Source organism: Lipotes vexillifer, unplaced genomic scaffold (genome assembly GCF_000442215.2).
Source record: "Lipotes vexillifer unplaced genomic scaffold, Lipotes_vexillifer_v1.1 scaffold1569, whole genome shotgun sequence".
Lineage (NCBI taxonomy): Eukaryota > Metazoa > Chordata > Mammalia > Artiodactyla > Lipotidae > Lipotes > Lipotes vexillifer.
The window spans coordinates 214,448-226,565 of record NW_006789285.1 but is presented as its reverse complement, the minus strand read 5'-3'; the positions used below and the strand labels follow the sequence as shown (position 1 = coordinate 226,565).

Below are 12,118 nucleotides of genomic sequence, written 5' to 3'. Positions count from 1 at the left end.
GTAGGGAAATTCACTGGGTGGGAGAGTCTTTTAATTAAGCTGGTTTGAGTGTGAATAATTAATATTATAACTACTTAATCTCAAATGAATATGTTAAAATATTCCATTGACCTAATTTCTTAAATATCTTAAATATTTTGCTTTGGAAAAATATCTTGTTCTTTCATAAACTGGAAGTAAATCTAATTTGCTTTCCATTTTCTCTTATATATTAAAAATACCAAAATAGTTTGAAAAATAGGCAGTTGTTCTACATATGTTAACACACTCAACAAGAATAAACATATACTGGAAAGCAGCATATTTTAGAATATCACTATTTTCTGGTTTTATTTTTGTTTTGAGAAAATTTTTTAAATAAGGAAATTATGAATAGTAAATAATATAGCAAATACTTCCATCTCTTCTTAAATTAATAACTGCTAACACTTTATCATATTTGCTTCAAGCCTTTTGTAATTTAATGATATAAGAACATTTGCTTTAAACAGTTTTACTTCCTGACCTTCTCCTGAGACAACTATATTAGGAACCTTATTTTTGTTCAATCTGTTTTTTGTATGTATCCCTAAATAACATACAGTGCTGTTTAGAGTTTTTAAGTTCACATAAACTGACATCTTTTTCTGCATCATTCCTTTTCCTGTAAACATTGCTTTTATAATTAGTTTCTTTTTAAATATGAATAGAATTGTATAATATGACTATGCCATATATTATATGTCCATTCTCTTATTGATGAATATTTAGGCTATTTTCAGTTTCCACTGTTATTTTATGGTGCTGCAGTGAACATTTGGTATATATGTGCAAGAGATTCTCTATGCAGAGTACATTAGCAGTTTCACTTGATTCGCCCAATAATGCCTCAAAGTGGCTGTACTAATTTGTTTCTGGACAAATATTAAAATTTGTAGCATTATGGCCAAATAGGAGCTAAACCTGTTTTTATTTAGTATTTCTTAACTGTACAATTCAGTGTTTAATTTCAGAAATTATACCTTTGAGCGGTAGGACACTTAATTAAATATATTTTGTTGATAATTTATAGCATAAATATTTGGACAATAGAATATAATCACCCTCTCTTCAACCATCCAACTCAACTATTTATAATCATTTTTGTATGTTCCTTCTTGTGTTTATAACATTATTTTAACTATGCTGGTTATAATTTTTATATGTTTTTAATATTGCTTTATATTATATTTAGTTTCTGTGTTACAACCTTTGCCATTTCTATATTTTGATGTGAATAATAGCAATTAAGAACTAACTATTAATTTATTCTTCTATTCTTCATTATTCTACCATTTGACATTTTAAACCATTTATATATCTTTTAAAAATTGTTCTTCATAGAGAAACTTGTGGTTGGAGCGTGTAGGCAGCCTTTAGATTCCTGGGATAAGGATTATGATTCCTTTGTTTTACCCCTGTTGGAGGACAAACAACCGTGCTACGTATTATTCAGGTTAGATTCTCAGAATGCCCAGGGATATGAATGGATATTCATTGCGTGGTCTCCAGACCATTCTCATGTAAGTAATTTTTTGGTTACTTATTTAACATTAAAAGCTAGAAAATTTTTTTCTGAAATATTCCTAGGCCAAGAGAAGTTAAGAAGCAACAGTCATATCTCATAGATGGGAATGATCATGGAAAAAATCCTTGTGATTGGTAATGTAGAATCAGGGATAATGTACTTAGATTCAGAAATCTTGACCTTGATTGAAATCAGTAGAATTATTATTGATTTTAAATTGAAAAATTTGTGGCAATTATAAATGACTCTGTGGACCTCTGAAGAATGAACGTTACTACTTTGAGAGTAATAATTAAAATAATTCTTGTAGAACTAACTGAACATTTTATTAAATATTCTCAATATTTAATATTGAGAATAGCTGCCATTCAAGTGATGGGCATACACACAAACAAGTATTTCTCTTAGGAGAGTTAGTAGACTGATTAATAGAATAAAATAAAAAAACTAGTATATGGATACTGCTCAATATTTTAAAAATTAATTCTCTTGTTTATTGTAGGAAAATAATTTTAAAAGTTATGTAGATATCATTCTCAAAAGTCATCACTTCCTATTTAATTCTGTATATGCTGTCTGAAACATATACTGGATTTGACAGTACAAAATTATGAAATGATTTCTATTGGTTGGCAGTTATCTTTAGTAGTTTTCCATAGATGCTATCAGACTCTTTAATAATAGTATATATTGTAGTTCTTTTCTACTTTGTCCCTCATAGAATGGTTTATGCCATAGTTATGCCATGAATATTTGATTCTTAAACAACTAAATAAGTAGTGTCTGACCTAGACTTGGTTTGAGTAAAATGTCATTATCAAGTTTACTTCATTTCAGTGATTTTAAAATAGTGTTTTAAGTAGTTTTTTTATTCCTGAATTCATTTTATACTTTGACAAAAATGAATGATTTTCTAAAATTTAGTTTTTTTCTACTTTTCAAAAAATATGACTTATAAATTGAAGTCTTCCTTAGTAGCTGTTGATATTTTAGATGCTGATGTTATGACATATTTTAACATGTTATAGTCAACGGACTTCAGCTTTGTCACAGTTTATTTTCTTTTTAATGTGCTTGAAGATTTTCATACATTTATAAAGTGCTTTCTTTTGTAATGAAGTTTTCATCTATAAACTTATAAGTAAACTTTCACAATTACTAGGTTCGTCAAAAAATGTTGTATGCAGCAACAAGAGCAACTCTGAAAAAGGAGTTTGGAGGTGGCCACATTAAAGATGAAGTGTTTGGAACAGTAAAGGTACAAAACTTATACTTTTATGTAGATTCTGCATGTTGCACCGAGGTAATGGGATAGTTAATGTGAATTATGACTGGTGAATCGGTAAACATAAAGAATAAGAGAAAATATTATGTTTCATATGATATGCAAGTTAACTGAAACATCATACTTACACTTTTAAAATATGTTGGAATCTCTTCTGTTAGTCTTCAAACACTAGAATATCCCTTGGAGATCATTTAGTTCAACCCGTCATTTAGTTCAACCTTTTCATTTTAAGGATGGGGAGATAGGCTCAGAAAAATGAGAGACTACTTAAAAGAGATGGTAGGTTTTAGATATTTTGGACGTTTACACTTATGCTGTGTAAGCAATAGCTGTATTAATTGAACTAGAACATTGAGGCAGGTAAATTGATTGATAATTAATTGGGGTAATTGTTGATTAATTAATAAATTTAGTTAAGTTATGATTAAGAATTTATTTCATTATAAAATTTATATGGTAAATACATGTATGTAGATATACCCCAAAATTAAGAAAATTACAGTGTATTTTTTCAACAGGTTTTTTGTTTTTTAGAGCTTTTATTGTGATTCAGGGAGTAATATATTCTGGTGGATAGAGCACGAGACTAGATGGGGGTATCCTTTGCTTATTCACATCAGTTGTGAAGTGGCCTGGTTTCTCAATTCTATTCTCAGTCTTCCAAACCACAAAATTTTGATGAGAAGTAAACTTCTTCGGAATATTTTTTATTTTAAATAAGAACTGTAATTATTTTCTATGAATAATTATAGAGAAATTATATAATTCATTACAGTACGGAATTCAGAATCTGAATATGTTGATTATTGAATAACTATGGGGCAGGCTTCCCCAGGTTAATTATAATTGTCCTATAGACTTGAAGCATGATCAGGTTCGTCATGTGGCTGGCGTTACCACCATCACACTCACACAAAAGATCTAGTAATTGTAAAGTTTTAGGAAATGAAGTGTAGCTAATCCCCTTAAAACTTTTGAAACCTGTAGAATAGAATTTTTTTTAAAAAAAAGAAGTAATAAAATTATTGTTACTATTTATTTTTAGTTAAAATATTTTCTGTTAAATTAATGATTTTGTTTTCCTAAAGTAGCCTCACAACTAGTAACAGTCAGTTTCTGTGCTCACAGGAAGACGTGTCATTACATGGATATAAGAAATATTTGCTGTCACAGTCTTCTCCTGCCCCACTGACTGCAGCTGAAGAAGAATTACGACAGATTAAAATTAATGAGGTATTAATTAATTACCATTTTGAAACCTTGCAAGATTCTGAGTGCTTAAAAATACTGTATTTTTAATTAATCGATGAGGTAACTAGAGAATAAATAAGTTAGATAGCTTACATTTATTCTGTTCAGTTTAGAGACAAGACTGTGCTCAATGTATCTTCAGGAAAAAGTTAAAAGTGAATATTAAACTTCATGTCAGTTTCATAAGTAGCTTTCTCCTGTATTTATAATGTAGGTTATAGATTAGTAATCTTCCTGTGAGAAGTACAACTGTTTTTAACTTTGTACTTTGAATACTAAATATCGATAAATGGGAAAAGTATGTGTTACCCATGTAGTGTGAGCGATATTATATGTAATGAGGTTGCCTGAAGAAGGTTTGTTTTGTTATTTCAGAGAATACTGACGACTAAAGAGAGTAAAACATAAATGCTGTAGTGTGTTTAGGATTTCGAGGCTCTATAAATTAACTTCTATGGACATTACTTGGATGGGTGTGTGCATATACATATATATATGTGGGAGATGGTTATCTGAGTACTTATTTAGCATATTAGAGTCAATAAATTTCATCCATATTGTAGTTTATCATATTTCTAATGTGTTTACTGCAGCAATTCTAAGTTAGAATAGCTACTGTATTTCTACCAGAATTTTATAGAAAAGAACAAGTAGCAGAAACTACTATTCACTTGTCTGAGTAACAGACTAGTAAGAATCAGTCTGAAAAGTGATTGAATATTATTTAATATTGACCTGATAGCAAGGATCTATCTTTATATTATTTTAACTCAAGTTATTTGAGTATGAATTTTTACATGGTTTTTTTTTTTACAAGTTTGATAGTTTGTTTTATTCCTTGCAATCAGAACCCAGAGGATCTTATTGGGGTATGCATTTGCATATGTTCTATGATGTTTTCATTATACAATACCATTTATGCTGTAGAATCTCCATTCATTTTTTTTTTAAGTAAAATTTCTATTTGACTTTGTTGCAACACTGCAAATGAGACCCTATACTATGCTGTCATTTACTGAGTATAAAAGTCTTATTAAATATGTGCATTGAAAGCTTTCTTGACGTACTCTTCTCTTCTTCCGATACGTGCACACCCATGTTCTTAGTAATGAAAGCTCTAATTGTGGAACTTCTGCAGTAGTATAATTTGTTGAGCTGTGTTGTGTCTTTGTATATTGTTTGTACTCCTTTCAACTCAGTGCATGGTGTTTGTGTTGCATTTTATGTCTAGCAGAACAAAGTAAAGTTCTATGCATATTGTATTTATATCACACTTCATAAATTTTATCAAGTAAAACTTTGTAATTAAAAGTGTAATCTGAAGACACCTCAGAGAGCTTACGTAGCTCATGGCAGTTGTGCCAAACCAAATATATAAGCAAAGCCCCACTAACATTGCACACTCAACTCAGATGTTCACTTCTGGCATTTTCATCAAAATGTGGCATACACTCTGCATGTTGACAAAGTGCTAGCAGAACCTGAAACAAATGTGAAAATTATTTGCTTTTTAAGTTCATAGTGTTTTAAGTGTTAATTTTAATTATATTAAAATGGGCAAGGGTGGAATGACCCTCACTCTGTAGAGGTTGGGTTTTCTCCTCTTTGCCATCTGACACTGCTAAATGCTAAACTTCATCAGTAAATTGAATCTGTCATACTAGGTACAAACTGACGTGAGTGTGGACACTAAGCATCAAACACTACAAGGAGTAGCATTTCCTATTTCTCGAGAAGCTTTTCAGGCTTTGGAAAAATTGAATAACAGACAGCTCAACTATGTGCAGTTGGTAAGAGATATAATGATTATTATGAAATGGCTTCGGTTTTTGGTATCTATGGCTTGTATAAGGTTTGTTTTTAATGGATTTTAAATCTTTTTATTTGCTTTTTATTTTTTATTCATTTTTTTTTAAACTACAAAAGCAATATATATTCACTGTGGAAAAAGTGAAATTGTGTAAGTTTCTCCTTGTCTCCTTGTTTTTTAATTTATAAATTTTAAATTTCTTTGTATCTGTCTTAATAAATGTATTTTGTTTCTTATTGACAGGAAATAGATATAAAAAATGAAATTATAATTTTGGCCAACACAATAAATACAGAACTAAAAGATTTGCCAAAGAGGATTCCCAGAGATTCAGCACGTTATCATTTCTTTCTGTATAAACATTCCCATGAAGGAGACTATTTGGAGTCTATAGGTATATGATACTTTTTTTTTTAACATAATACTTTCAGTTTGCTGATTGATATTTCATCACTATATTATTAATATTTCATCACTATATTCTTTCTTATTTCTTGGCCAGAGGGCTTAGTTGTAGCTTTATGAGGTTTAGTATGTGCTTTAATTGATATGCTACTAATTGGATTTATTATTATTTTAATTTACAGTTTTTATTTATTCAATGCCTGGATACACATGCAGTATAAGAGAACGGATGCTGTATTCTAGCTGCAAGAGCCCTCTGCTAGAGATTGTAGAAAGACAACTACAAATGGATGTCATTAGAAAGGTAATTACCTATTTATTTATCTAATTTATTTTATCTAATTTATCTTATTAATATATTTAATACCTACCTATTTATTTTTAATTTTTCAGTTTTTGTTACATTTTTATTGTCTTTCGTGTAGTTTGTGATGTATTGTGGTTTATAAATGAAAGGTTTTTTTTTCTTATTCTCATCATAAATCCTTAGGAACTCCTCTAAGTGCTTGAGGATGGCCTATCATGACCCCAGTCTCCCTGTAGATCTGTATTCTCTAATATGTAGCCACAAGCTACATGTGGCTATTTAAATTTAAATATACATAAAAATTAAACGAAATTTAAAATTCAGTTCCTTAAAAGCACCAGCCACATTTCAAGTGCTCATTTTAGCCACATGTGGCCAATGGCACTGTATTGGATGGTGCAGAATTTAGAGAACATTTCCATATTGCAGAAAGTTTTGCTGGATGGTGCTACTAAAGCTGCATACTTGTGATTGTCTCAAGACTTTATTAATAAGGAACTACAGTCTCTGTTTATAACTGAACCATGGGATTGTTGAGAATCTTTCCAATTGTTGGGAAAGGAGAGAATGGGCATAAACATGAATTTTGGGAGCTAAGTTTTCTTAAATTTATTTTCTTAAATGCAGGTGAGGCATGGGAAAAGATATGGTTTATTCTTGAGCCCTTCAACTCTTAAAACACAGGTCCTTACAAATTACCAGTGTTTTAGGGACTGAGCCCTTTAAGAGCTTTTTAAGTTCTTAAGAATCACTTTCTATAGCAGGGGCTGGCTGACTTTTTCTACCAGAAGACCAGATAGTAAGTATTTTAGGCTTTGCCAGGCCACATATGGTCTTTGTCACATATTCTTCTTTGTTTTATTATTTTGTTTGTTTTTACAACCCTTTAAAAATGTAAAACACTCTCTTAACTTGAGCAGATTTGGCCTGCAGGCCATAGTTCGCCAACCCGTGTTATAGAGTGATTTCAAGTGACCCAAGTGATGAAAGGGCCATGAGTAATGTTTCTTGAAAATATGTAGTGTACCAAAGCAGAACAACTTAAGAATATAGTGGTGATTCCTACTATACTACTTTTAAACATTAGTTAAATTGGAGAAGAAAGAGAGAACCAAATAGAAAATGAGTATAGCTAATTATATATTCAAGCAACTCATTTAGCTCCCTCCTCCTCCCCCCAAATAAGATGAAAGTGAACTATTTTCATATGGTCCTTGGTCCTCTCTTGCTGGAATGAGTATTATGCACTTATTGGTGAGCATTCACACCTGAAAACTGGCTCATTGCTTGTATTAGGTTTTGAATGTTGTGTTTTCTCACATTTTATCACACTTTGCTAATCTTATCTCTTACAGATCGAGATAGACAATGGGGATGAGTTGACTGCAGACTTCCTTTATGAAGAAGTACACCCCAAGCAGCATGCACATAAACAAAGTTTTGCAAAACCAAAAGGTCCTTCAGGAAAAAGAGGAATTCGAAGACTAATTAGGGGTCCAGCTGAAACTGAAGCCACTACTGATTAAAATTATTACAATACTAGATTTTTTAAAAGTCCAGCTTTTAGTACAGGAGAACTGAAATCATTCCACGTTGATGTATAGTAGGGGAAAAAATTGTACTTTTTGAAAATCAGCACTTTTCACTTCTGTGTGTTTTTAAAATTAATGTTATAGAAGACTCATGATTTCTATTTTTGAGTTAAAGCTAGAAAAGGGTTTGACATAATGATGTTTAATTTCATCACAGTTTTCATAGAGTGATAATTCCACACTTTCACATAGTTCTTTAAATTTTATAGAGTTGGGCCAATTCCAGAAAATCGAAAGTAAGATACAATTCTTATTACTCTTCGGTGATATATCACTTTTTTTTCTTCAAGGGAGAGAGGAAGACCTTAAAATATTCATTCCACTTAATGAATATGTTAAGGACCAGATTAGATTATTTTCTAAGCTGAAAACTTCATGTGCCTAGGAAAAGGTGCTCTGAAGAGCAGTGCTCAGACTGTGAGATCATGTCTACAACTTTTAGAAACAGTGCTTTATTGCAGCAGTCTTTTCTATTTGACTTTTTCGTTTTTTAAATGGCATTAAAATTTCAGAAAATCACTCTGAAACATTAAGGGTACCAGATATACTTCAGGATTTCTGATTTCTGATGATGTTGAAAGACACGTTGAAACTGCTTTAGTAAATGCTCTTTCTAGTGCTTTAAAAATTTTCCATTTCAAAAGTAAGTCGTTTCATTATAGGTAGTGTGAGACCAAATATTTATGTCCAGTTGAATATTAAATTAATATCATTCAAAAGCAAACAAAACTAAAGTCAACAATATTGAAAAAGTTTTAAACATCAATTGATTTCTCTCTAAAACCATATATTTGTAGGCAAATATTCAGATTTAACAAAATTATTTTAAAGTCCTAGTACTCATCAGCCTAACACAGATAAACAAATCTTGTTTCAGTTCATATCTTATTTCAAAACACAGTTAACTGTTTTCTAAAGCTTTGCATTTTCAATTACAACCTACAGAGATTTTGAGCCTTGTTTTCTTTGATACTTGAAATAGAGGGAGCTAGAAAACTTCATCAGGTTTAATCTGATAAACCTGCTGCAAGAGCCATAATTTAGAGGACTTTTCTAAACAAACTGTGGGGATCCGGGATTTAGAATTTCTTGATCTAAACTTTATGCTGCATAAAACAAATACCAGAAATGTACATTTCATAGTATAAAATATGAAACACTCATTTTTACACTTTATTATCTAAGGTAATATATATGCACCTTTCAGAAATTCAATGTGTGTTCAACTAAAAGCATATTAGAATAATTATGAGTTGACAGATTTTTTTGTTTTCTAGAATTAAGAGTATTTGTGTGGGGTTTTGTTTGTTTACAAATAATCAGACTATAATGCAAAATAATTGACGGTAATGTTGCACTTGTTTATGAAAGATGTAGTTTAAGTTTTTCCGTGGGTGCACACATAGACACACATACACACAAACTACTGCATTGAGAATCCTGGAGCTGTGTTGTCGACCATAGGCCAAGCTGCTGAAGCTGTTATTTTCGGTCAGGAAGAAAGTTAACCTGTCATGAAGGTATAAAATAATTTAGTAGTGAATGTTTTTCTCTACCATGCATGTGCAATTATGCTCTTAAACTCTATTACACTACATGAAAGTAAGTGGACATTCCAGAATATAGATGTGATTATATAATCTTAAACTAATTATTATTAAACCAATGATTGTTGAAAATCAGTGATGCATTTGTTATAGAGTATAACTCATCGTTTATGTTTTAGGTGATGTCATCATAACAATAGAAGGTGAATAAAGTATTCCCAGTGAATTTATATAGCAGTGAAGAATTACATGCCTTCTGTGGACATTTTATAAGTGCGTTTTATATTGCAATAAAATTTTTTTCTCTAAATTGTGTACTAAATTGGTTTTCTAGTATAACCTTTTTTTGTTTGTTTGGATAAGTCTGCATAATGCAATACCTGGTGATAGGTTAGATAGCCCACTCATCTATTTGTTAATTAACCTATCTAAATCAAAAAGGATTTTAAATAGTTTGAAACCTAAGGAAGTTGTGTCAATAGAGTGCTTTAGTAGATTAGAACTTTTCCACTACTGCAGCAATAATGGAAACGTCATGAGTTAGTTCCTACTGTGATAGCAGCAACCCAGTACAATAGGGTGACCGACATACTTGACAGTAAGCTGTTAAAAGACATTCACCCAGCAAATACTGAGTGCATTCCAGTTTGCAATTCAGTATCAAATTGATCCTTGTTATTAGAACTATATTACAAGATGGATGTCTTTGGTAGCAGTTTCACCAAGACAGAACTGTCCTTAAAATGTCTGATTTTGAGAACTATTTTAAAAAGTTAAATTCTTTATGGCATTTCTACTCAGAACTAAAATCACGTGCCTGAGGTTCATATTGTAGTTTGGTATAAATCCTTTCACACGTTTTTGCATATACAACCATATGTTATGAGGATTGGAGTTTTTTTTTAAGTACTGATTCTGGGGCTTCATCTCCAGAGATTTTGATGAGTAAGTGGGCCCAGGAGTCACATAGTTACACAAATGATTCATGTGTAGCCATGACGGTACAGTTTGTCTTAAATGATATAAAGTGAGGGTTTCCCCCCCGTTCAGTCAACAAACTTTCTAAGTATTCCTGTATATTGGTCTACAGTGGTTACGATGAAAAGGTAACATCTCAGAAAAAAATGTAGCCCTCACTCTTGCCCACTAACTTCTGCGTGACTTGGCCCATGGCTATCTCCACCTCCCTTGATCAGTCTGCTGCAGCTCAGCTGCTGGCTGGACCTCTGAAGGACCAGGCACACTGCTGCCTCAGGAACGCTGAGTGCCGTTCCTCACACTGGCTTACTCAACCCCAATATCTATGTGTCTTCCTCCCTCACTTAATGCAGGTCTCTGCTCAAGTGTACTCCCTGTCCTCTCACCTTAATCTGCTTTATTTTTCCTCAAAGCACTTAGGAATTAAATATCTATGTATATATTGGTTGTCTCCTCCACTAAAATACAAGTTTGATGGAGGAAAGAGACTTGGTTTTATTCACTGATGCATCCTCAGACCCTGGAACAGTGTCTAGGACATAGTGGATATTTTATTTGTTGAATAAATAAAAGAATGAGATTTTACCTTTCCTTGGACGGTGGGGAAGGGAGCACATTGAAGCAGTGGTAGTTTCAGCACAGAGGCTCTGGCCTCCGCTGCTGTATTTCTGGGCAGAGCAAACATCACTAGCACTGACACAACCTCTTGCCCTCGGAAGATTATAGTTTCTACCCCAGGAGACTCCAGTACTGACTCATTCCTGAGCAGCAAGTGTCTTCCCGTGGGGATCCTCATTCAGCTGACTCTGTTCTGGAAAGACCAAAGGCTAAGTTCTACTCAATGGCTAATGCTGATCCACCACCATCTGCATTTGCTAGAATTCAGTCAGGTGGTAGTGCCTTATAAACCTCCAGACACTTAACAGGAAGAGGTGCTTTTCTGAGGTGTGGGGGGAGTATATTTTATTTACATTTTAAAAATCTGATAACTAATATCTCTTCCTCCTTTTCAGCCCCAGAGACTTGGGAATGGAAAGAACAGGGACTTCAAAGACCTACTTCCCACATAGAAGCACACACCACCATGGCTTACACCAGCAAAGGAAGAGAAAGAGGTCTGAACCTCCTTCTGAAGGATCCTCCAGGTCTGGGGGAGGGGGAGGGAAGAGGGAGGGGTCGAGGAATGGGTCTCTTAAGAAAGGGACAGGGCTTCCCTGGTGGCGCAGTGGTTGAGAGTCCACCTGCCGACGTAGGGGACGCGGGTTCGTGCCCCGGTCCAGGAAGATCCCACATGCCACGGAGCGGCTGGGCCCGTGAGCCATGGCCGCTGGGCCTGCGCATCCGGAGCCTGTGCTCCGCAACGAGAGAGGCCACAACAGTGAGAGGCCCGCGTA

The 12,118-nt window shown here is 33.0% G+C and overlaps 1 protein-coding gene across 2 annotated transcripts in view; it reads left to right on the top strand.

The window, feature by feature from the left end:
- TWF1 (twinfilin actin binding protein 1) overlaps nt 1-8,322 on the top strand; it is a 10,754-nt gene extending 2,432 nt beyond the window's left edge. The window contains exons 3-10 of one of the 2 annotated variants that reach the window (XM_007462452.1): nt 1,363-1,541; nt 2,709-2,804; nt 3,963-4,067; nt 4,934-4,954; nt 5,750-5,875; nt 6,139-6,289; nt 6,483-6,604; nt 7,963-8,133. In XM_007462452.1, the coding sequence (XP_007462514.1) occupies nt 1,363-1,541; nt 2,709-2,804; nt 3,963-4,067; nt 4,934-4,954; nt 5,750-5,875; nt 6,139-6,289; nt 6,483-6,604; nt 7,963-8,133 (971 nt within the window). Of the gene's footprint in view, nt 1-1,362; nt 1,542-2,708; nt 2,805-3,962; nt 4,068-4,933; nt 4,955-5,749; nt 5,876-6,138; nt 6,290-6,482; nt 6,605-7,962 lie in introns of both variants that reach the window. The other variant, XM_007462453.1, reaches the window with a different exon arrangement.
- The last annotated feature ends 3,796 nt before the right edge of the window (nt 8,323-12,118 follow it).